Here is a 22864-nt window from a genome sequence, read left to right as displayed (position 1 = left end):
CATCTCTTAGGTTTTATAAGGCTTGCTGAAAACTGAAGATTTGGGTTGAGGGTGGACGTGTTCATTTTTGAGTGAAAAGAGATTAATTTGCTTTTGGGAATAATAGTCTTGGTTTTAAAACTTACAGGATGTGAGCCTGTCTGTAGTTGTGGGTGACTGTCCTACATTTTTGTTCAATGGGTATTTTTGTGTGCATTATAGTGCTCAGAATATATTTGATAGTTTTTCTAAATAAGAATTTCTAAATCCACTAAAGATACCAGTAATTCTTTCCTTACAGCATCTAATTTTTTGCCCTAAAGACTTCAAGATACTTTTCAGGCATTCCTTAGTAATACAAATTAGTTGATTATGCCATCCTTAATTCTAAGTCTCACTATTGAATATTCCAGTTTGTGTAGCCACTCTGGTTTGAAGAGCTGAGTTCTTTATCAGATTCTTTAAAGAGGAATTATTTCTTTAACCACATGCTTATTTTGTTAGCTTTTGTTTTTATTACATTGTATTCCTCACAACAGTAATAGCAGTAATAGCAACAGTACATGCTGTTGTGTGAAGGTGATCACTTACTCTGTAATCCCTCAAGAGAATGTTTCCAGCTGAGGAAATACAAAGAATGCAATAAGACAATTAAAGGCAGAGTGCAGATTTGAAGGAGTCTTTTGGCCTTCAAAATTTGAGAGGTGTATTATGAATGAAGAAGGAAGACTGTAAGGAGACACTGCTTTGCCTTAAGGAACAGATTAAGATTTGAAAGCAAACCCTGTAGGGAGTTAATCTCTGAACTCTATTAAAATACTAAAATAATTGTTCATTCCCACTGTGTATTAGCCAAAAGAATTACAGCTAAACCTGTCAGTACTGTAAAGAATGTTTTGGTATTTCATTTATTATGTTAAAATTTTTACTCTATAGATTTTGTAATAAATTCATGCCTTGTTTGTTCCTTCCAGAGCTTTTGATAGATAACTGTAAATTCCATAACTAGGAGCTACTGAGGATGCTGACATTTAATGAATGCAATAAGCTACAAATTTTTCTGTTGGTCCCTTTCTGTAGGAAGCCATTGAATCCTTCAAAGAAGCTTTGAAGCAGAAAGCAGACTTCATAGACGCGTATAAAAGTCTGGGACAAGCCTACAGGTACTCATACTCAAAAGTAGTTTTAAAGTCATTTGTTGATTTAGTTTTGTTCTTTAAAATGCACTCTACATTTTACACATTTGTTACAAAACTGTGCGGAGCCAAATGTGATATTTGGTAGCTCCAGCAGCTGGTTTGGCTCTGTCAAAATATGTTTAGTATGAATAATTTCTATGTTTGCTTTGTATTTTTAATTTAGTCTCTGGTATCTCTTTGAGTCTCCTAGACTCAAAGGATAATTAAATGTCAGTTTTCATTAAGATGTGTTCTAGGTATGCTAAATGATTTTTAAATTTTGGAAAGATTTAATACAACATGAGCTATAGCTGATTAAATCCTGCTTCAAATGTAGTGGCTTTGGTGTTCATACATTTATTTGAAACTAGAGAGCTGTGGTTAATCACTATCCTGATTTACTAGCTTTAAATACATGTTCCAAAAATTATTTTTGGCAAATGTATTTCAACCTAGTAAATCTTGTTTTTCTAGAGTTTCTCTTGTTTGAATTAATTTTGTCTAATAATCTTAAAGAAATCAGTGTACTGATAAATTTAATTGTATACTATTTTTATTTTAATTTTCTCATGACAATTTCTCTGTGACTATTTCTACTGTCTGCTTACATGGACAGCTGTCCTGCACATGGAGTAATTCCAGTCAGTAAATTTTTAGTTAGTTTCAGTTTTCAAACACCATATGCTTTCTTCTTACTCAGCATTTAAGTAGTTGGTAGATTTTTAAAAGCATGTCTTTCACTCTTGAAAGTTAGAGACCTCTCAAGGATAATTTTTCCAACAATGCTTTGTATGTAAGTTTTATTTACTTTAGTTTCTAAAGAGATACCTTATGTATGTGTTTTTACAGTTTTAATGTCTGCTGAGGATTGTGAAGATTTGTGGTCTTGTGGGGTTGCATTTCAGAGTACATATTTCTGGGAGTAACAAACTCTGCAGCTGTTCTGTTATTACCACAGAAGAATAGTTGCAAAACTGCTGCTTTTGCTGTAGACATTTTCCACTAGTACTGTGTTTCTCTTCAGTGATATCCCCTTTGGACACCTTAAAATCACCTTTAACAAGTAATTTTTTTGTCACTGTTGCCTTCTGTATTTTTCACTTTCCATGTTCTGGAATCACCTAGAGAGCTTGGCAACTTTGATGCTGCTACAGAGAGCTTCCAGAAGGCTTTACTGCTGAATCAAAATCATGTTCAGACATTACAGCTCAAAGGAATGATGCTTTATCATCATGGTAGCTTAGATGAAGCACTAAAGAATTTTAAGGTAAGCTGGCCCTAAGTAAACACAAAATTTAGTTTTTTAAGAGGGTCTTGTATTCAACAGTTGCAATAAATTTGAGAAATTTCAAAGTTTTTCATTCTGAGTGTGTGTACATTTGAACTAGAAGTATTTTTTTTCTGAAGTCTGTCTTAAAAGCTAAAACTTAAAAGTTTGTAATTAAAAATGTAATTTTCCTAAAACTCAGGTGGTTTCTTTAATTGTTTTATGTGTTTGTAAAACCAAGCTCTGGATTAAGTGTTTTATTTTTCTTTTTAAACTGAGGATTGTGTTCTTGCTGATACTTTGGCTTGAAACCTAAAGTTTTTCATATCAGATGAAAGGTAAAATGTACTGGTCTGTAATTTTCAGCTGAAAATAAGTTACAATGTTTATCTAATTTTTCTAGAGCGTTTTCTTCTGAAAAATTTAGCGTATGTTGTGATTCACTGTGCTTGCAAAGCCTTTCATGTTGCCAAAATCTTGCCTATCTCTGCTGGCATTAAATAATTGCCTTCTTTTGTAGACAGAACTAAAAAGACAGATGTTATTTTTCTGCCCATATTCTTAAAACAAGGAATGAAATAAGATCCCTTTCCAAGTGCTTAAGTTTGTGCTTATCCCAAAGAGATCACTTTACGTGCATTATTACGTATTCACCTTCTATAACCCAATTTGTAGATACTGGTGTAATTGAAAAGCTACTTCAACTTCTGAGATGGAAATGTTCTTCTAAAGGCATGTAATAGCTGGAGGAATTGGAGCATTCATTTCTGAATCATAAACAGGAATTTGCTTTGTGTTTAGCATACAGTAAATAGCTGACTAACATTGAAGTGTACTAATGCATGAAGTAGAAATGACTGAAAATATAGGTATCTATATAACTAACCAAAATTATTTGTTATATTGCCAGGAGTATATTTTGCCTAATTTCCCCAGCTAACATTGAGCTAATATTGTTAGAGCAAAGTGTGCAAAGCATATTTGCATTGGCAAGATTTGGGTTTTCAGGTTTTTTTCCCCTTTGATAAAGCTGAAAATATTTTTTTCTTACATTTGCTCAGCAGCATTTGAAAGAAAATTATGATGGAAGTAGATCTTAATATTCAGTAAATCTTTTCACATATCTTCTGACCAGACAGATTGGATTATTTGAAGATATTCTTTCTGTCTGTTGATTTATGGGTGCTTTGTTCCTTTAATCTCCTAGAGATGTCTACAGCTAGAACCATACAATGAAGTGTGCCAGTACATGAAGGGTCTCAGCCATGTTGCAATGGGACAGTTTTATGAAGGCATAAAAGCTCAGACCAAAGTTATGTTAAATGATCCTCTACCAGGACAGAAGGCCAGTCCAGAATATCTGAAAGTTAAATACCTCCGAGGTAAGTTGGAATTGTTTTTTGGGGATTTTTAAAAATTTTCTTAAATGCTTCAAGGACCTTAAAAGTGCAAGCTTGCTTGTAGTTGGTCAATTTAGAGAAATCAGTGTACATTCTCATGAGCACTGTTGAGTATGTCTGTCAAGAAGAAGGTACACTGATTCTTATTGTTCATACAGGTAACAGCTAGCTCAAGAATGGAACATTCATGTCTATATAAACGTAGACTCTTGTGATTCATAGTTGAAAAAGACTTATTTCTGTCTTGGAAATTGACTAATAGAAAAATTATATTGTCTAAAAATAACGACTTATTAAAGTCATGTTGTTTAACTGACAAGCATATAACCTGGTTATTGTGTTTCTGTAATGGCATAAGTAAACTGATTATGCAAACAGTATTTACTTTTATTTCTTTCCTCCAGAGTATTCTAGATATTTGCATGCACATTTGGATACCCCTCTTACAGAGTATAATACTGATATAGATCTTCCTGGAAATTTCAAGGATCACTGGGCCAAAAATCTTCCTTTTCTTATAGAAAATTATGAAGAACAGCCAGGGTTACAGCCACATATAAAGTGAGAATTTTTGTTTTTTTAAAGCCTATGTTAAATGGTGGGGGGGGGGGGTGGGGTGCCTGCCATAGAATTCAGTAAGACTGAATTAATTTGACATATTTGGTGTAACTGCAACATCCTGTATATGTTCATCCTGTATAAGGGCTGGGAGGAGGAATGAGGGTTCTTTATCTTGTGTTTAAGTGTTTCTCACATAAGTGGTATTGATGTGAAAACACAGATTTGTTTGCCAAATACTTTCAGGACTTTTATAGCCAAGCTATGTCTGATGCATGTTTTTCTCCTCTGTAAGAGATGTGTTATTTCAGAATTTTGAAAGCTATAAGCCTGATGTGCAAGAACTCATATGTGTAGCTGATCATCTGGGTTCCATGATGCAGTATGAGACACCAGGATTTCTTCCAAATAAAAGGATACACAGAGGTATACTGAAATTGCTCTGTAAATTTGAGGGGGGGTGGGGGTGGGGGAGTCAGTGTGGTCATCTCTTTTCTGTCTGCAAATTAGTTTTATGCTCTGTTTCTTTCAAATCAGATAGAAAGTTTAAAATAATCATTATTCAGCATTTTCTTGACCTAGCTGGGCACTGGCAATCAGGATCTCCCAGACTTTTTGACATTGTCCGTTCTTTTCCTGTAAATACATTGCTTTCCTGCTTCAGTTTTCCTGTCTGTGCAAAACTGAGTATTTGGCTCTAATTGGTCTTCTGTTTCTGATGTTGGTACCTCTTGTCCTCCTGCCTCACCTCAGCAATGGGACTGGCCACTCTAGAAGTAATGCAAGCTGTGCAGCGGACTTGGGCAAACTCCAAAGTTCGGATGAATGGGAAAACCAGACTGATGCAATGGAGAGATATGTTTGATATTGCTGTGAAGTGGCGAAGGTAATGGTCACAGAGGACAGAGGACAAGCCTGGATTGGTTGCCATAATGATGGGTGCTCCAGCTGACCAAAGGGTTGCAGTCATGGACAAGAAAATGAATACTTGCTGCCATTCTGTAACTAGAAAGGTTCTGATAAAAGAAAAGGATGGTGTAGGTGCAAGAAGTGCATATCTGAAAATACTCAATTTTTTTTCTTCTATAAATGAGGGAAAAAATTGGAATAGCGTTTTCCAGGTGAAGCAAAGCTGTGAGAGACCATAGGATTCACTACAGCTAAGGCAAATAAAAACTATCAGTTTCAACTCCAGAAACATCAAATGTTTGAGTTGTATGGCTTTTATAAGAAAAAAACCCCTGTTTTAGGAAAAGTTCTTTTCCGTAATCTCTAAATTTTAGATTTTGCCTAAAATTGTTCTGTCTGTGAGTAAAGCTCTGTTAGAAATATTATATGGATTAAAATGTTGATGTCCTTCATCTTTGTAGGATAGCTGACCCTGACCAGCCTGTGCTTTGGCTGGACCAAATGCCTGCCCGGAGCCTTAGCAGAGGTTTCAATAATCACATTAACTTAATCAGGTATGAGAGTTTTACCAAACAGCATTCCCATACATACTGAGGGATTGTACCAGAAATTACCAGCTCTTTGTGAAACAGCATTTTACAGCATTCAATGTGTATGTGCTTATTGTTTTATATTTATTTTATGTTTTCTGATGGAACATTTGGGATTTGTGCACAATTTTTCCTTATGACATTCCTTCTTCTTCCTGAATCTCAATTGTACAACTGAGTTATAGCAGTATCTAACTGCTAGGATCCAGAATATGCACATTTTCACATGCTGCTTTTGTTTCCCAAATAACTTTAAATGAAAAAGTTTTATTAAGTTCATTGTGGTTGCAATTTTTGCAAATGCTGCCTCTTGAAGGCAGTGGCATCAGTATTGAAACAGCGCTGTTCTATTAGCTTTAAGACCAATTTACAGTGAAGAGGAAAAACATAGTTCTCATAGTGGTTTTCCAGGCAGGCCAGAGTAAAGCAAAAATGACAAAATAAGTAACCTGTGGAAGGTAATAGTTGCACTTGCAAATAAAGGTATAATTTAAAAGATTCAACCGCTGTTGTACGTTCCATCTTCTCCCATGCTGCAAAACTCTGTATTTGTAGTCACGACTGTGCTACCTCCCTTGAAGTGGTACAAGTGTGATAGACTCGATGTGGCAACATCACTGTCAATCACAGGAGCAGAGTGTGTTTGTGTAAGTAAATATGAAGCTAGGTTTCATCTTACTCTACCCCCCATGGAAAATGCTGAATCCTTGATCTGTCATTATGCTTTTATGTATGTCTATATCTTTATTCTTTGAGAGCTGTACTGAAAAAGGAGAATAAGGGAAACAAAGCCTTCTCAAGAACTATTGCAGGCAGAGAAAAATAGTGATGTTCTGATGTTCATGCACAGAGGCTAATGAGGATTTGTCCTCACCCTTCCTTCCAGTCTGTGGAATGGACCCTAGCAGCCTCTCCTTTACTTTATGGAATGTCTAATGCAGCATTAAACTCCAGTGCAGATCATTTACTTTGCAAGATGTGCTGCTTTTTGAACAGTCTTGTGCTCGGGTTTCTCTCTTCACTCAAGCCAAGTGTTACCTGTTTCCATCTTTACTGTTGCTGCATTTCTCTCTTATTGTATGTAGAATGCAACAGGAACCACAGCCATCTGTAGTTGGAGACAGATATGCATCCCATACTTCACCTGTTTCCTCATGGTTTTATTTCTAAATGGGAGAGTGAAAACCTTAACTTCTAGGTGATCTGTGTTGGCAGAAAGGCATTCATGTGACAACGCTTAAATAATATCCTGAAACTAATACTGAATATTTAATCTGCAGAAATATGTCCTTGTACATAATCTGCGTCAGGAACTCTTGTTTTGCCATGGCTAAGGTACTTTACTTGTTTTCCTTTCATCAGAGAATGCTGGCAAAACTGATGATCTACTGTTACAGCTGTTTTGGTCATTTTGTAGAAGTCTGAAATAAGCTTCAGGACCATTCAGAATTGTAGGCCCACAGTGAACCTAATTCTAACGCTTTTGGTTTGGCTCAGCCTTGGCATTTGGGGATCTCATCAGCATTTTGGTTGTGCTTATTTGATAGCTAAGTAGTGGTTCTCTGACAAATATTGGTTTGGCACCTTTTTTGAAGAAACAATAGATTTGAAGCAGCCTAAATACCACTGCCTTCGGAGTTGGTCATGCTTTAGTACTGGATGGTGATTGCATTCTTTTTGGGTCTAGAAACTTCTTCTGGTTTGGTCATTTTCCAGCCTTAAGTAATAGCCACTTTCTTTGATCAGTTTTCTGTTGTGATTTGTTTCTGCTTTTGGTTCCATCCTGATAATTTCACATGACATGAGGGATAAAATATATGAACAGATTAAGTGGTAATGGTTATTTTTTAAAATTTATTTTAGTTTTGAAGCATGTTCTAGTTCACTGTGATTTCTAAATGACAGTTTCTTCTTAAAGAATTATGCAGATTTTTTACATTACTCAGCTTGTAAAATGGCGGCCGATTGAAGAGACTAATAGGGCACAGAGCTAATACCCTTTTCTTGATAACTGAGATGACTTTATGGTCTTTTGACTGTCCTTCAGGAAGATATACTTTGTTTTATAATTAGGTTAGGGTTTGAAAGTTATTCTTATACCCATATGACTAAAGCTGAATTTTTTCTGTAATACCATGGCTACCTGACAGCCAGGAGGAACAGTAGATTTAGGCTGACAAATAGCAGTTTTCATGGTTATTATATAGATTAAGATAAAAGCTGTTCAGTCAAACAAGAAGTGTAGTAACAGCAGTTGGGTGTCCCCTTTTAGCATTTGCAAAAGATCTAGTCATGCTGAGCTCAAGCTGTCTCTTGGTTTTATTTCATCTGAATTGTACTCCAGGAATTTCTGTGGGCAGAAATACTTGGATTACTTGTCTGTTAGCACAACCTTTTTCTTTAGTCAAATTCTTTCCATTGGAAGTCCAGTATTGTTCAGCAATTCCTGTCAAATGAGTCTTGTCATGGAGCATTAGCATTCAGTGTCTGCTGAAATGAATTTTTATTTTCTTTTCCAGAATGGCAAAATGCTTGGAGTGTGTTAGAAAACAAAGACCTTTTTGTTTGTGTCAATTTGGGGACCTTTTTTGAAAGATATACAAGAAGCATCTTGCACTTCACAACTTTTGATGGGCTTTCAGATCTTAATGTTCTGAAGGTGCAGGTGTGTCAGCTGTCTCTTTGTTGGGGTGAATTTGGCTTATCTCCTTTCTGGCTTAAATGATCAAAGCTAGTAAGTTTGATTTAAAGTAGAAAAAATGTTTTCAAAAGCTTTAATTGTTTTCATAGACAAAGTAAGGATTTGTTATCAGCTAAACATTGATATGCTTAATGTTTTTACCAAAACAAAGACACCATAAAACACTGCAACTTTTGAATTCTTGGTGATAGTGTTTACTAAACAGAAAGAAAGAGTGGGAATAAACACGAATCACTTTTGATGACCCATCAAAAGTCTTTCTTGGTACGACAGCTTCTAGATGGCCTTATAGAATGATAGGTTTGCTTTGGATGTATTTTCCAAGACGACACTCATGAAGAATCCACTTCCTTATACTGACACGCTACTGCCTGTTGTACAGATATTTTTAATACAGATGGAAAATGATGGGACGTACAACAAGGGCAAATTATGTACATTATATTTGTCTTCATCCTTCTGCTTTCCCTGCCTCCCTTTCCTATGTGTGGATATGTGTATGTGTTCTAATTCTGTTCAGTTTTTGAGGGCCGATTGTGCTGGTTTTCTGAAACCAGGCCTCCTAAGGTGAGAGACTGTCAAGTGAGACATTAGACAGGGACTTGAGCTGCCAAAAATCCCTTAAAGTGGAAAGAAAAAGCTAGGTGTACACAGCTTCCTGTGGTTGACAGTGGTTTTGCTTCCTCAGAGAGCGATAATGTTTGCTTCATAAAATCTTGTTTTGTAGACTGGGAGAAGAGGAAGGACTCCTACAAATGCAGTAATGGTATGTAATTTTTCTTCTCAGAGTGGTTATAGTCCTAACAGGTTTCTACCACATTTTAATATTGATTTTTTTTCTTAGTAGTGCAAGGGAAGAAGTAACACCTTTTTAATGTTTTTTTTTTCAATTATTACTTGTAACTGTTGGGATTAAAAGCAAAATTACTTCAATATAGAGGAACATAGGTGAATAAAGAAAAATATATATGGACCAGATATGTGTTGTCTGTGGTCAGAGAAGATCAACATATATGTTGCCAAATGTGTAAACTGGAGAGTGTTGGTTCCCTAGATGTGCAAATTCAGAATTTTTTCTAGTTGTGTTATGAGTCTAGGGATGATTATATTTTGTATGAATTGATAATTATCATATAAATAAGATTTACCAGAATCAGGTGCACTAAAAATGGGGAAATATGCATGGAATGTAGTTTTATCAGAGAACAACAATTCTAGTCATCTGTGAGTTTGAGCAAGTTTACTATGTAATCTGTATTTAAAATGGGAGATTGGCAATTCACCACGTAGATAAACCCTACATGGTTTGGTCCTTTAATTTACAGAGCAATCATGAATAAAATTGTGTCAAACATTAATGAGTAGTATTTGTGTCCTGGAATGTTGGGTTGAACAACAAGACTTCAAAAAACTATTTCTTTTCTTTGTAGGGGACAGGTCATTAACATGCGGTACCTGGAATACTTTGAGAAAATTCTTCATTTTATCAAAGACAGGATCCTTGTTTATCATGGGTACATTACATTTTTTTTCCCCCTGCTTTGTTCCCCTGGTAATAGTGGTCTGAATTTTGCATAATATTCATTTCACAAAGACTCAAAGATTTTTTTTCTTAGTTTAGTAAGTTCTGGTTTCCTTAGTATATATAATTGTTTTAATTCACATTGGAAATGGGAAATAGTATTCATTGCTACATAAAGAAACTTAAACTAGTAGGAAAAATACTCCCTGTGAATTACAGTGTACCTATAAACTAATAACTGTTTTGAATTTGTAGCCATGGTTCTGTCATGATTGGATTTCTATTCTTTCTAAGCATATGATTTATTAAAGATGTTGGGTTTCCTTCTGGTAGAATCAAGTACAGTTACTCTGACAATATTGAGAAAAATTTATTAAGAAGTGAGGAAAAAAAGAGAAAAGAAAATATGGAAGGTAATTTTCATTGAAACAGGTATTTTAAATGAGCAGATAATCTTTAATATTTGTTACATAGGTGGGTTAGTAGATGCTGTCCTGGAACTGGAGAGAGTTGTAGACTCTTGAGTGAAATAATGTGACTAAAAGTAATACTAAAATTGATAAGTTGGCATCTGTACTGAATACTGTGGCTCAGTATTCTGATAACATAAACTAAAAAATGCTTTTAGTTTTAACTCCTCTAATTTTCCTTTGGCTTGCTAACTGTTATTAAATACTGATTTCTGTTTTTCAATCTCATTACACTACTTAAATATCAAAAAATGAAAGTATAGAAAATCCTTATAGCAATTGAAAATGTTCCTGTTTTAGAAATGTATAATAGTTGCTGAAAATATGCAAGTTCTGTAATAACTGACAGTGTGTCCTCTGTTGCTAGGAAGTTGGTTCAGAGTAAGCCCGGTAGCATTTGACCTTAAAACAGACCAATTTATGGTGTGATTTCTAAAATAATTCTGTTCTTAAAATCTGATATAGTATAATTAATAATTATTAGAGCAGTAATTCAACAGGTTTCTTCATGATCCAGCTGTGCCTGCATCTGAAGTATTTACTTGCCTTTGAGGCTACACAGATGTGTATATTTCACAAAGAATTAATGTAAACTCTCTTCTACTTCCATCTTTCCTTACCTCTGCATACAAACACTCATGCAAACACTGATGCTTTAGAATGGCCAACAGCAAGAGTAAGACAGAGTAGTTGATTAGAATAAGATAAATCTGAATACTGAAATTGAAATTTGAAGCTGAAAAAAATAAGCTGAGCTGATATAGGAGAAAAATTACTTTTTGAAATATAGGAGACCATGTGGACAAGTATAAAGGAACTAATTTTGAGAAAATAATTAATTTTCAATAACTTAATTCACTGTGGCTGATTAGCTTAAAGGTATGTGAATTTCCAGAAATGCTACGTGTGTTCAACTGTTGTATTTAGTATTTAATTTTTTTCCAGTGCTAATAATCCAAAAGGACTGCTAGAGGTCCGAGAAGCTTTGGAAAAGGTACATAAAGTAGAAGATCTTCTTCCCATAATGAAGGTAAATTACAGAAAAACTTTAATACATGGCAAAAATCATAAAATGTGTTCTGGGAGATACTCAGTTTCTCCAAATGAAACCATTGTATATAAAGTTAAAATGAGTAACTGGAAATACTAGCACAGGTTACTCCAAATCTGCATATATAGGGTTGGACCTTCCCTTTGATATATGCAAATGGGTGATGTGTGTTTTAAATCCTTGGTCTAACTGTGAACTGCTAACAAAATTATGGGACACCAAAATACTAAATGTAATTCTTTGAAGCCAGCCTTCTCAACCAAGAGGGTTTGTGGTCAGATCTGCCACTTGCAGATCTGCTCACTCTGTGTCTGTACAATAGGAAGGAGAAAAATTGATGTGCCTGAAAGTTTAGGAATATGGAAGCTCTATTGCTTTTAGGTTCATTGGTGCAGCTCAGTATGTGGTGGGGTTGGCAGGGTGGAAGTGGGGGAATAGTTGCCCATTGTGACTGATAGGTAAAATGAAATCCTGGGTAACATTTTTGAACTTGGGAAGACTTGGCAAAAAAGGAGTGGGAAACTTGCAGGTTTTCTTCCTGCTGGTGGTGGTCTTTGTAGAAGGGTTTTGGATATATCCTCTGCAAAATGGTTTTTACTCTTATCTCAACTTGAGTAGTAAGGCTTGATCTCGGGGTTTAAGTAAAAGGTGTTCCCGTTGCCCCCCATTGCTCCAAATTAATCTAGGGTGTGCTGTGTGTAAGTATTTGGGGTTGGGGAAACAAAGTTACAGAGTATGTCTTTTTAAAGGGTTGTACAGAATTTTAATGAGAGCAGTATTACATTTGGGAAGAAACAGTTATGCTAAATAGAGACAAATTCTTTACTTTCTTATCTTGTGTGTCGACACTGGAATTTCATATCTAAGCAAAGCAGCTGTGTTGCCATAGAGCAGAGATCTCTGAAGCTACTTTGCTGCTAGTCCTGGCAGACTGGGTTTGGATGTGTTCTTGGTAGCAGTGCTCACTCGTGCATTACAGTTCTCTTTGCAGGAGCTACGTGGCTTAAGTGCTACATTTTTCTATGGGTTTTAAAATGTGTTGTGAATATTTCTTCTTTGAAGAGTCTTAATTTTTATATTGCTATCTTGTTCTTGGCTTTGAAAGATGAGGCCAAGTGGATATGAACTGAACCTTAACAAAAGCTTTTGCTGAAGAGGTAGTAGATGTTGGGGTGGATGGACAGCTGAGTGTTCCCTACTGACACACAAATGTGCAAGTAGAATCCTATAGGGCATCTAATGTGGTTACTTTTGAACTGTTGGCCAGAAAAAAAGTGCTACCAGGGGATTTTAAAAATACAGGTTACTCCAAGAAAATGATGAAAATATATAAACATAGTGGACTGTACATTATTATTTCAAAGTAAATGTCTCAACTGGCAGCAAATATTCTCCCCAGTTTCCATACCTGTACATTTTGGTCTGGTTTGAGTCTCCTGCATCCCATTCCAAACTGTATCAAAGTGGAATGCTGTCTTATTAGAGGCTTTTTGTTCCTTTAAAATAAATGCAGATTCTCTTGAAACAAAACACCCTGGATCACAGGTTTTGGGTTAATATAAATAACTGAGTGAATAAACACTAGTGCATACTAGTCTTTATTAGTGCCTGTATAAAATGAATGTCTTTCTAATAGTGATGAAATTTGGTTATTTGGGTAGCTGGCAAATGTATGTGGAAAGCTGGGCTTTTGGCTTTACTTAAATGCAGTTCTGTCTGGTTTATACAACTCTCTGGCTACAATGTTACTCTTAGATAATGTAGCTTTGTAAAATTTTTAAGCCTCGAGATACTTTCCTTCTGATGAGGATAAACATCAGTTGATCACAGTTAAGAAACTATTGCTTTGAATTGTATTCTGGAATTCACACTTGGACTAATGCAGCCACTTCTTAGTGTAAACATAAAATGGGATCTCAAATTCCTGCTTTTCCATTTACATCGTTGCACCAAAAGGTTACCATCAACTTGCAACTTGGGGAGGAATCTGTACAACTTGAACTGCATTGTGCAGTTGCATTTCACAAACAGTGCATTTTATTCACTATTTAGTTATAAAGCTGAATGCCACTGTGCCTTATTCAGTATTTATGGTTTGTATTCAGAAGGAAGTAAAGGATGAATGAAAAAATGTCACTGACAGTAATTTTGTTCTGTTCCCTAAGTTTGTCCACTCTAAGTTTGTCCATTTCTACTCCATGTATTTTATGTGCTTCAAAGCAATAGGTAGGCAGTCTCTGTCTCTGCTACCTCTAATATTACTATTTTTTTTTCTTTTGAAAGCAGTTTAACAGTAAAACCAGAGATGGGTTCACTGTGAACACAAAAGTCCCCAGCCTGAAGGATCAAGGCAAAGAATATGATGGATTCACAATTACAATAACAGGAGATAAGTATGTTTGCTATTTTCAGGGCTTAGGGTACATAAGCAATGATGAACTATTAGTAATTAATTGTCTGAAATGCCATTTCTGGTCATATAAAGTGGGTTTTGCTTTTCACTAGAGGCATTTTTGTAAATAACTAAATTTTATTAATTTGAGGACTTGATTCTTATCATGTTTATGACAAAAAGGGAATATGGATAACACTGATGGAACTGAGTTGATTCTCTAACACATAGCACAAAAGTGAAAAGAGACCTTGTTTTTCAGCATATACTATAAAATTCCTAAAGGGGAAAATATCAAATACCTCAGTCTTTAAACATATTGAAATACATTTCTTCTTATGAGACCTTGTCTTTTGTGTTGAATGAGAAGTCCTGAATGGAATGGAAATTTCTGTGATCTAAGAATTAAAGACACTCTCTTCTATTTGAGATTTTGGCCTTTTTTATGTTTTAGACATTTGCAGACTTTTTATCTGCAAGTGAAAATTTAAATAGTACCTGAAGGTATGAGAATACATTCAGGAAGCTTTGGATCACTCTGTGGGTGAGATAGTAAGTGTCTCACTTTATGGATTCTGATTCCTTGTCTTTCTGAAAAATGAGCAAGTCTGAAGCTCAGAACTGCTGTCATACTATTAAATAAAAACTTTTTTGAATTAAAATTGTATGCGTTGGGATTTTTCCCAGAATTAGTATGCTTTCAGTAGTGGCATGGAATACAAACTTCCCTGCTAAAATGTTATTGTATCTCTTGATTTCTATTTTGCATTCTAAATCCCGGGCTTATATATGGTGAAAGGGCATTAAATATATGGCCTCACTATTTTGAGGAAAAATATTTTGGTGTCAGTAAATAGCCTAACTTTGTTCTGGACAAACTTTGTTTAGTATCATTCAGTCTGTTTAGATCTGTAGTTTGTAACTGCTTTACACCAAAACAATCCTGTTTTGGTAGTTTAGAAATGAGGAAAACTACAGTCTACATTCTATAAAAAAATTCTAAGTCTGTGAAGATATCTTAAAATTTCATATTTCTTATTTTTTCCCCACAATTTAAGTGAAACACTAATGCTTGTCAAGTATTCTTCAGTGGAAATACTTAGTCTCTGATTAGGTGGCAGTCTTTATATATTCTTTCATACTTAGAATGTGGTGTAGCATTTCTAATTCTGTGATTTTTTGGGTTTTTTAATTAAATGGGAAGTAATGCACATAATCTCCTGCTTAAGGAAGATGATAGGAAAAAGGTGATGTGTAACTGTAGTAGATTTGTAATTCACCCTGGATATGCATCAAGTTCTGTTCAAAAAATGTCTTACCTCCTTTTCTTTTTCATCTGCTTAACAGAGTGGGGAACATACTATTTTCAGTAGAAACTCAGACGACAGAAGAGAGAACACAGCTGTATCATGCAGAAATAGATGCACTATATAAGGATCTAACAGCTAAAGGAAAAATTCTAATTCTGTCTGCAGAGCTGGGGGTAAGGCTGTTCAAGGAGTTATTAATTCCTTGAAAAAGCCTTTTATGTTTTTATACTTTCTGTTTAATAGTTCCTGTTCTAATACTTTTTGACAAGAGTTCTTAGGTAATAAAGTTACTTAAACCAAAATATGACAAATACCATAAGGAGTTGCAATAATTCGGTCTGTTACTTTAAAATTTGCTGTGCTTTGCCTGCAGTACTAGAGAGTGTCCAGGCAAGATCTCAGTATCGCAGTGTGCTCTGGCTTTTTTAATTTTTCTCATGGGTCTGTGTTCACCTTTGTCATCACCCCTATAAGAACAGCTTAGGATTTGGCTCATGGTGGTTACATATAGGATGAGTAACATGAATTTGTGAGAAGCATCAGAACTGTGTTTGTATTGATTTGATGTGCTAGGACAATCTGACTACATTTGAGTTTGTGCTTTTTCCTTTTCATCCTTTTAATAGGTGTGTAGATGAACTGTGTTTCACCTAAATGTTAAAGATACAACAAAGTAGTTTGTTTAAACATGTTATCAGATTTCATCTTCACAGTTTGAATTTTCACATTTGAAATGGTTTTTAAAAGATAATTGTGGTAATGTAAGACTTTGCAATGTGTACCTTTATAAGGTATTACCTGGTTATTAAATTATCTTTAATTCATGCTTTTTTTTTCTATTAGGAAGTAGATGCTGTTTGCAACTTGATCCTGTCATTAGTTTATTACTTCTATAATTTAATGCCACTTTCAAGAGGATCTAGGTTAGTGCTGGTGTTCATTATGTCTGTTACTTTGAATGCCTGCTGTACAATGTCCATGTCTTTCAGTATCTTAATGTATTTTTTAATATTATTTTTAATAGAGCTGTGTGCCCTGCACAGCCTCTCCTTTTGTGCTGCTGTGACAATGGGAACTGACTTGGTACTGTTTTAAAAGCTAGTTTGTAATTGCTAATGGTAACTATTCACAGCTGCATGTATATTTAAAATGATGAGTAGTCTGTATTTATAGACATCAGCTCATGCATTGAGAAGTGTCATTTTTAAATTGTAAGGCTTGATTTTCTAATCTATATTGTGTTACACCTCTGTAATTTCATTTAGGAAGTTTTTCTGAAACGTGTATTTAAGATGAAATATACTTTGGCATAACTTATTTTAATGAAATACACTCAAATGCTATTTTAGTAAATTGTTGCAACTGATAGGGTCACCAAATGAAACTGTAGGATAAAAGTTCCATTTGTCACAAAACTCTTCAGCTGGAATTCTAGCTTAATACAAACCTGCTTACATCTAAGACTATTCTGAATCTCTGTTCCACAAAGCACTTAAGCACTTAATATCTTTGATCCTACTCTTAGATATAGTTCAGTACAAAAAAAACCCTGAGATTTTGGGATGTTATAATCAGATTTTGCATTTATCTTATAGAATGTAAAAATTAAGAGAGATTCTGTCTAAGATTCACAGTTCAAAAAAAAATTAAATAATTGAACAGCTTTACAGTACCTCTAGCTCTATTGCGGTAGAATTCATAAACTCTTCTGGGCTACAGTTGATCTTCTTGGGAACAGGAGTCTGCTTTATTTTCAGCCCCGTGGAATCTTAAGAACTCCAAAGTCTGAAAGTATCACTCTGACTAATGTAGAAATAGCAGTAAAAAATCTATAGATTCATAACTTCATTCTGGTGATGTTGGATAGTTACAGTGATTTCACTTTTTAAGTGTTTTGTGCTTGCTTTTTTTTTACTTCTAAAATAAATAGCACCGTAATCTTTACTAGCTTTCTATGAAACAATACTATGTTCCATTTATTTTGTCATTTAAAATAGCATTATGGAAAGACTCTTATTCCATTTGTTGCTTTTAATTGTATTCTTTTAGTGTGATAGCTTATTCAGTGATCATGGGAGCCCTAATGGCAAGTGGAAAAGAAGTATCAGGAAAAATCCCTAAAGGAAAGGCAAGTATCAAAATATCAAAGTACATTAGCTCAGTCTTGATGGTAGAAGTAATACTTGTAAATGAAAAAGAGCTGTAGGAATGAACAGAAGTTGCATGCTTATTTTCTGGAGATGGGTCAGCTGCATGCTATGATGTCTTGCAGCCTGAGAAAGTGTTGAAAATTCCATTGATATTCTGACAGCGGTGAGTTTGGAGATGGTATGTGCAATAATTTGGATCAGTTAAATTGTAGCAGTTTGGTCCCACAAGAATTACAGATCTGTTACTGAGGCATTTCCAGTGTGCTGAGCTGCTCTTTTCAGCTTGTTTTGAGAAGGGTTCTGAGAATACTGGGGGAGAATTAGTGACTCTTCCAGCCCACAAACGATATTTTCTGTCTGCACTCTCAGTGTATTGTAGAGCTTTTAGGGCTCAGGAAGTAGAAACGCATTTGCAACTTCTCTTGATTTCTCCTTCCCCTCTGTATTCTGCCGAAGTTAAACTAAGTCCTAGTTTTTAAGTGACTGCATTTGAGTATTATACCACCTTGCTCAATAAAGGATTTCATTTTCTTTAAGAATTGGCTTGTTAGCTGTATTACCTTTTCAGCATGAAAGGATTGAGAATACCTCTGTCTCTTTAATACATTGTCAAAATAATCAGTAAAATTCCAGTGAGAATCCAAGTTGTTGAAGAAAATACCCTGCATAAATAACTGAAGAAAGGGTGATTTTTCTCTTTTGTTCTAGAAAGCCCCGAAAACGATGTACTCCTTTGAGTGCAATGAACTCTGGTAGCTTTTAAGAGCATACAGCATTTGCTTAGCAGCAAGAAAGCTTCTCTTCAGTACACCATTAAGCTGGTGTCTTCCCCATTCTGTGAGAGTTCAGGCTGAGGTAAAACACTTCCATGGGGTTTCTTAAGTATTTTCTTAGGACTTGATAGAGTACTATTTTGCTGACTGATTTTATGCAGGCAAGCAGAGTATCAGGATTTGCTACTAAGCAGGATTTCTGACTTACAGGAACACTGGGGACATCTTTACATGGGAGGGCTTTTCTTGAAACAGAGTGCCTGAATACAAATAAATCTATTTTTCAGAAAAGCTGTCACAATGTGGAAGAAACTGTTGAATGAAACTGGCGTTTGTTTATTGCCAGAGTTGTTAGAAAGGCTAAGCTGGTCCCAGACTTAGGACAACATGCATTTTCAGGCTGTTCTGAAGTCAAAGGTGCACAGTAGCCAAGAGTCCTGTTGTTGTCTGGCAGGTCATTCAGTAACCATGGCCAGTGTGGCTTCCAGTACTGGTTGTGTTGAGATGCACAAACCTCCCGGAGAATTTTAGTGCCTGGCTTGAATGCTGACTTCAAACGAATGGTGAGGGACAAAGTAGTCAGGGCACAGACTGGTTTGTGAGCTTACTCCTTTCTTAACAAGAACATGGGTAGCAAAAGCCCTCAAAACCCTTCCTGAAGTTAGAGAACTTAAAAATTCTGTAATTTCTTAATATCTCTTTTGTTTTCTTGCATTTTCAGTTGGTTGATTTTGAAGCCATGACAGCACCAGGGTCTGAAGCTTTTAGCAAAATAGCAAGGAGCTGGATGAATCTAAAAAGGTAAATCCTTTTGTTTGGATGGGGAATGGGTAAATAAAATAGGAAAGACTATATGTAAAATTCAAACCTATACTGAGAAATGTTACTTAGAAATTACAAGTTTAGTAAAGAATTCAGTACATTTTTAGCACTGTTTAGGAATTGATGAGACAAGATTTGCATTTACACACACAGTAGCGTTATTCCTAGTCTAACAGAGTAGTTAGTAGTCTAGACATTGTTATGTGAGTATTATCCTCTGAGGAAATTATTTGGGTTAATATTTTCTTCTTTTTATGCAGTGTGTCAAATTTGTCTTTTTATATTATGGCTTATCATTAGTAGATCTGGCAATGAGTGAACAAAGCAAGGGGAAATTTTGACCCTTTTTTAAAAATTCCTATGGGTCTCTTCAAACTATATATCCAAAGTAATTTGCTTGTCCTTTAGTTCTGTTTTGATCTGAGAATAAGTGTTTTCAAAGCAGGTGGACATTTTGAGTATGGAGAATTACATTACTTAGTATAGGTGCATGACTTTTGTGCAATGCTTCAAATTTTTGATTTTCATATTAATTTAGAATTTAATACTGCATACATTGAAAATTAATTAATATTATTAATCTGGTGCATTTGTTTGGTCCCCTAGTTGTTATTCCCCATACAAAATCTAAAAATCAGGCCAGGCCAGGCACAACACTAATTCTAGTATGCTTCAGGTCAGGGTCAAGACACTTGAAGGGTTCTGAGAGAATTGGCCAAGGTCCTTTCAGGGCCATCTGTAATCTTGGAAACATGGTGCACATTAGGGGACATTCTTGGTTACTGCAGGAAATGAAATCTTGAATTCCTCTTCAGGAAGGCCAAAAGGAAACCCAGAGAAACTGTAGGCTGGTCAGCTTCCTTCTGATCCCTGGGAAAGTCATGAAGTCATCTAGGAAAGCGTTTCAGTTGATATGAAGGAAAAAGTCACAGAAAACAATCTAAGCGTGATTTAATCTAATCTTACCAAACATTCTGTGATCCAATGATGGTTCTCTGTGGTAAAAAAACAACTCTTGGGGATGATGAGAGCAATCATGGTTGTTTATTTTTACTTCAGCAAGGGTGCCACAGTACTCTCATATCAAGATAGCATATTATGGTCTGGACAAAGGACAACTAGATGGATTAAGATGATGTTTGGATAACCGGATTTAGGGGGTACTCAGCACTTTGGACCACACTGAAAATACTGCATTCAGCTGCAGTAAAGACTATAATAAACAAATTCAGTAGAGAGCCACCACTAGGCCAGTGGTCTGGAGCACATGTCTTAACAGGAGAGAGCTGGGCTTGTTCAGCATGGAGAAAATAAGGCTTTGATCTAAGAGCAGCTCTGCAGGACCTGTGAGCGTTTGGTGGGAAGGCAAAAAGCCATGTGCATGAGTTGAAACAATGTTTAGACTTGGCATAATCTTTTTATCAGAAGGCTGCCCAAAGAGGCTATGCCGTTTCCACCACTGGAGATTTCAAGACTTGGCAGGACAAAGGCCTTGACACCCTGATTTGACTTCTCAGTTGACCTTGCTTTGGGCGGGATCTTAGATTCCATATCTCCTGAGGTCTGGTCCAACTTCCTAGAGACTGTGAAACTCTGTAGCTGCTCTTAGTGCCAAACATCTCATACTGTTTAGTGTTGTTTAACTTTATTATCGGGGTTCTGAGCCTGGTGAATTTCATTAGAGTATAAAATCCCTTCCTAAATGAAGAAGGTGAATAAGATTCAAGGACATCTTTGTTAAACTTAGGCTAAAAATCTACTTGTAAATTAGTCAAATTTAGTGTTCATTAAGGAGTGACATTTCTAAACTAGAGGTGTAGCAAGTTGTGGTTTTTATTAGAAGTAGTCTGCACAAATATTTAGACTTGTGCTTGTTGTGGAAATATGAAATATTTATTTTTATATTTATCCCACAATTTTTTTCTGTAATTCTCTCAATTAGATACTCTTCTTTATTAATTCTCTGTTCATGCTGGTTTTGGTTTTGTGGGTTTGTTTTTTTAACATATCTTTGCCAAAGAGAAACTTCCTTCTTGACAGTCAAGTCATCTTAAGACATTTCAGTGCTACCCATGTGTTTCTGACTCCCTCAGCTGTACTGTTGAAACTTATGTGAAACCATGTCAAACCAGATCAGGGAAATCCTTTGTGTTAAAAATAACCTTGCCAAACAGTTTAATAAATACCGATTTGTTGTATAGTAGAACTTAGAGAATCGCTGGGTCAAAATAGATATGTATACTAGGTGAGGAAATGAGCCACAGTGGAGAAAATGCTAAAGTTGACTTTGCTGAGGAAAAAAAAAAAAAATCGGAAGCACTGCAGCCCAAAGGATTTGATGTAATAATATGAAGGCAATTAGCCTGAGTGGCCAATTTGTCTGTGGTAGACAAAAAATAGTGGATATGGTAAATAAGGCTGGAAGACTTAAAGCAATACATTTTTTCTTCTGCTGCTTTTGAAATCTCTTCTGTGTAGACATTGTTTTCATTCTGTATGGTGATGGAGTGGTCATGAAAAGCAAGAGCTGTTTGTGAGCAAGATTCTGAGAATCATTGAATCCTTAAGGTTGAGAAAAACCATTAAGATAGTGAGTCCAGCTGCTATTCCAACACCACTATGTTCACCACTAAACCATGTCCCCAAGTGCTGCATCCACACACTTTTGATGACTTCCAGGGATGGTGATTGTACCATTTCCCTGGGCAACTTATTCTAGTGTCTTCACCCTTCCCATGAAGAAATATTTCCTAATATCTAATCTAAACATTCCCTGGCACAACTTGAGACAATTTCCTCTGGTCTTGTCCCTTGTTAACCTAGGAGGAGAGACCACCCCCAGCTGGCTATACCCTCCTTTCAGGTGGTTGTAGAGAGCAATAAAGTCCCCCCTGAGCCTCCATTTCTCCAGGCTGAACAACCCTAGCTCCCTCAGCTGCTTCTCCTAAGACTTGTGCTCCAAACCCTTCACCAGCTCCATTGCCCTTCTCTGGACTCACTCCAGCACCTCAGTGTCCTTTTTGCAGAGAGGTGTCTAAAACTAGACACAGGACTTGATGTATGGCCACATCAGTGCCAAGCACAGGGGAACAATCACTGCCCTGGTTCTGCTGGCCACACTGTTGCTGACAGAGGCCAGGATGCCACTGACCTTCTTGGCCACACTGCTGCCTTGTTTACAGCTGCAGTCAACTGGCACCTGCAGGTCCTCCTCTGCCCAGCAGCTTTCAGCCACTCTGCCCCAAGCTGAGTTGCACAGGGTTGATTCTTGGCACAGGTTGCAAATTTGTTGGAGGAGAGGATGAGGAGAAGTCTAAGTTAATGTGTTAACTTGGAGGTAAATAATAAAACTCATCAAAAAATAACTTCTTGTTTTTTTTTTTTCTCTTTCAGTATTTCACCCTCTTACAAGAGCCTACCATCAGTATCAGAGACTTTTCCAACCCTGAGAACGATGATTGAAGTACTAAATACAGACTCATCTCATTGTCTAAAAAAAACTATAGTTGTTGTATAATTTATACAAATAAAAGGCCAAGAGGTACTGCTTTGTTAATTATTTTGAACAGCAAATTATGGTCAAAATAATTTGATTTTTGTTTTTTTTTAATAGAACAAACTTTCTTGACTCTTTGTCACCAGTAAAAGAAATCTTTCTGTGACCAATAATATTAAGAAGGAAAAAAAAGTGGAACAACTGCTTTTTCATATTAAGACACACTCTAAGAGAAATAGTTATTCAGGGGCCAAACTGAAGAGTAGCAAGAAACTTCATAGTTAACAAACTGAACA

General features: G+C 35.9%; 1 protein-coding gene across 1 annotated transcript in view; it reads left to right on the top strand.

Moving 5' to 3' along the window:
- TTC13 (tetratricopeptide repeat domain 13) overlaps positions 1-22616 on the top strand; it is a 39470-nt gene extending 16854 nt beyond the window's left edge. Inside the window, exons 9-23 of the mRNA XM_062490189.1 lie at positions 1060-1142; positions 2283-2424; positions 3632-3806; positions 4229-4385; positions 4678-4808; positions 5136-5268; positions 5753-5845; positions 10013-10096; positions 11520-11604; positions 13909-14018; positions 15365-15500; positions 16171-16250; positions 17377-17455; positions 18972-19051; positions 22466-22616. Coding sequence (XP_062346173.1) covers positions 1060-1142; positions 2283-2424; positions 3632-3806; positions 4229-4385; positions 4678-4808; positions 5136-5268; positions 5753-5845; positions 10013-10096; positions 11520-11604; positions 13909-14018; positions 15365-15500; positions 16171-16250; positions 17377-17455; positions 18972-19051; positions 22466-22589 — 1692 coding nt within the window. The 3' untranslated portion in view covers positions 22590-22616. The remainder of the gene's footprint in view (positions 1-1059; positions 1143-2282; positions 2425-3631; positions 3807-4228; positions 4386-4677; positions 4809-5135; positions 5269-5752; positions 5846-10012; positions 10097-11519; positions 11605-13908; positions 14019-15364; positions 15501-16170; positions 16251-17376; positions 17456-18971; positions 19052-22465) is intronic.
- The last annotated feature ends 248 nt before the right edge of the window (positions 22617-22864 follow it).

The sequence above is a fragment of the Cinclus cinclus genome, chromosome 3 (assembly GCF_963662255.1).
Source record: "Cinclus cinclus chromosome 3, bCinCin1.1, whole genome shotgun sequence".
NCBI classification, from domain to species: Eukaryota; Metazoa; Chordata; class Aves; order Passeriformes; family Cinclidae; genus Cinclus; species Cinclus cinclus.
This window is presented reverse-complemented; position numbering and strand designations above follow the sequence as displayed.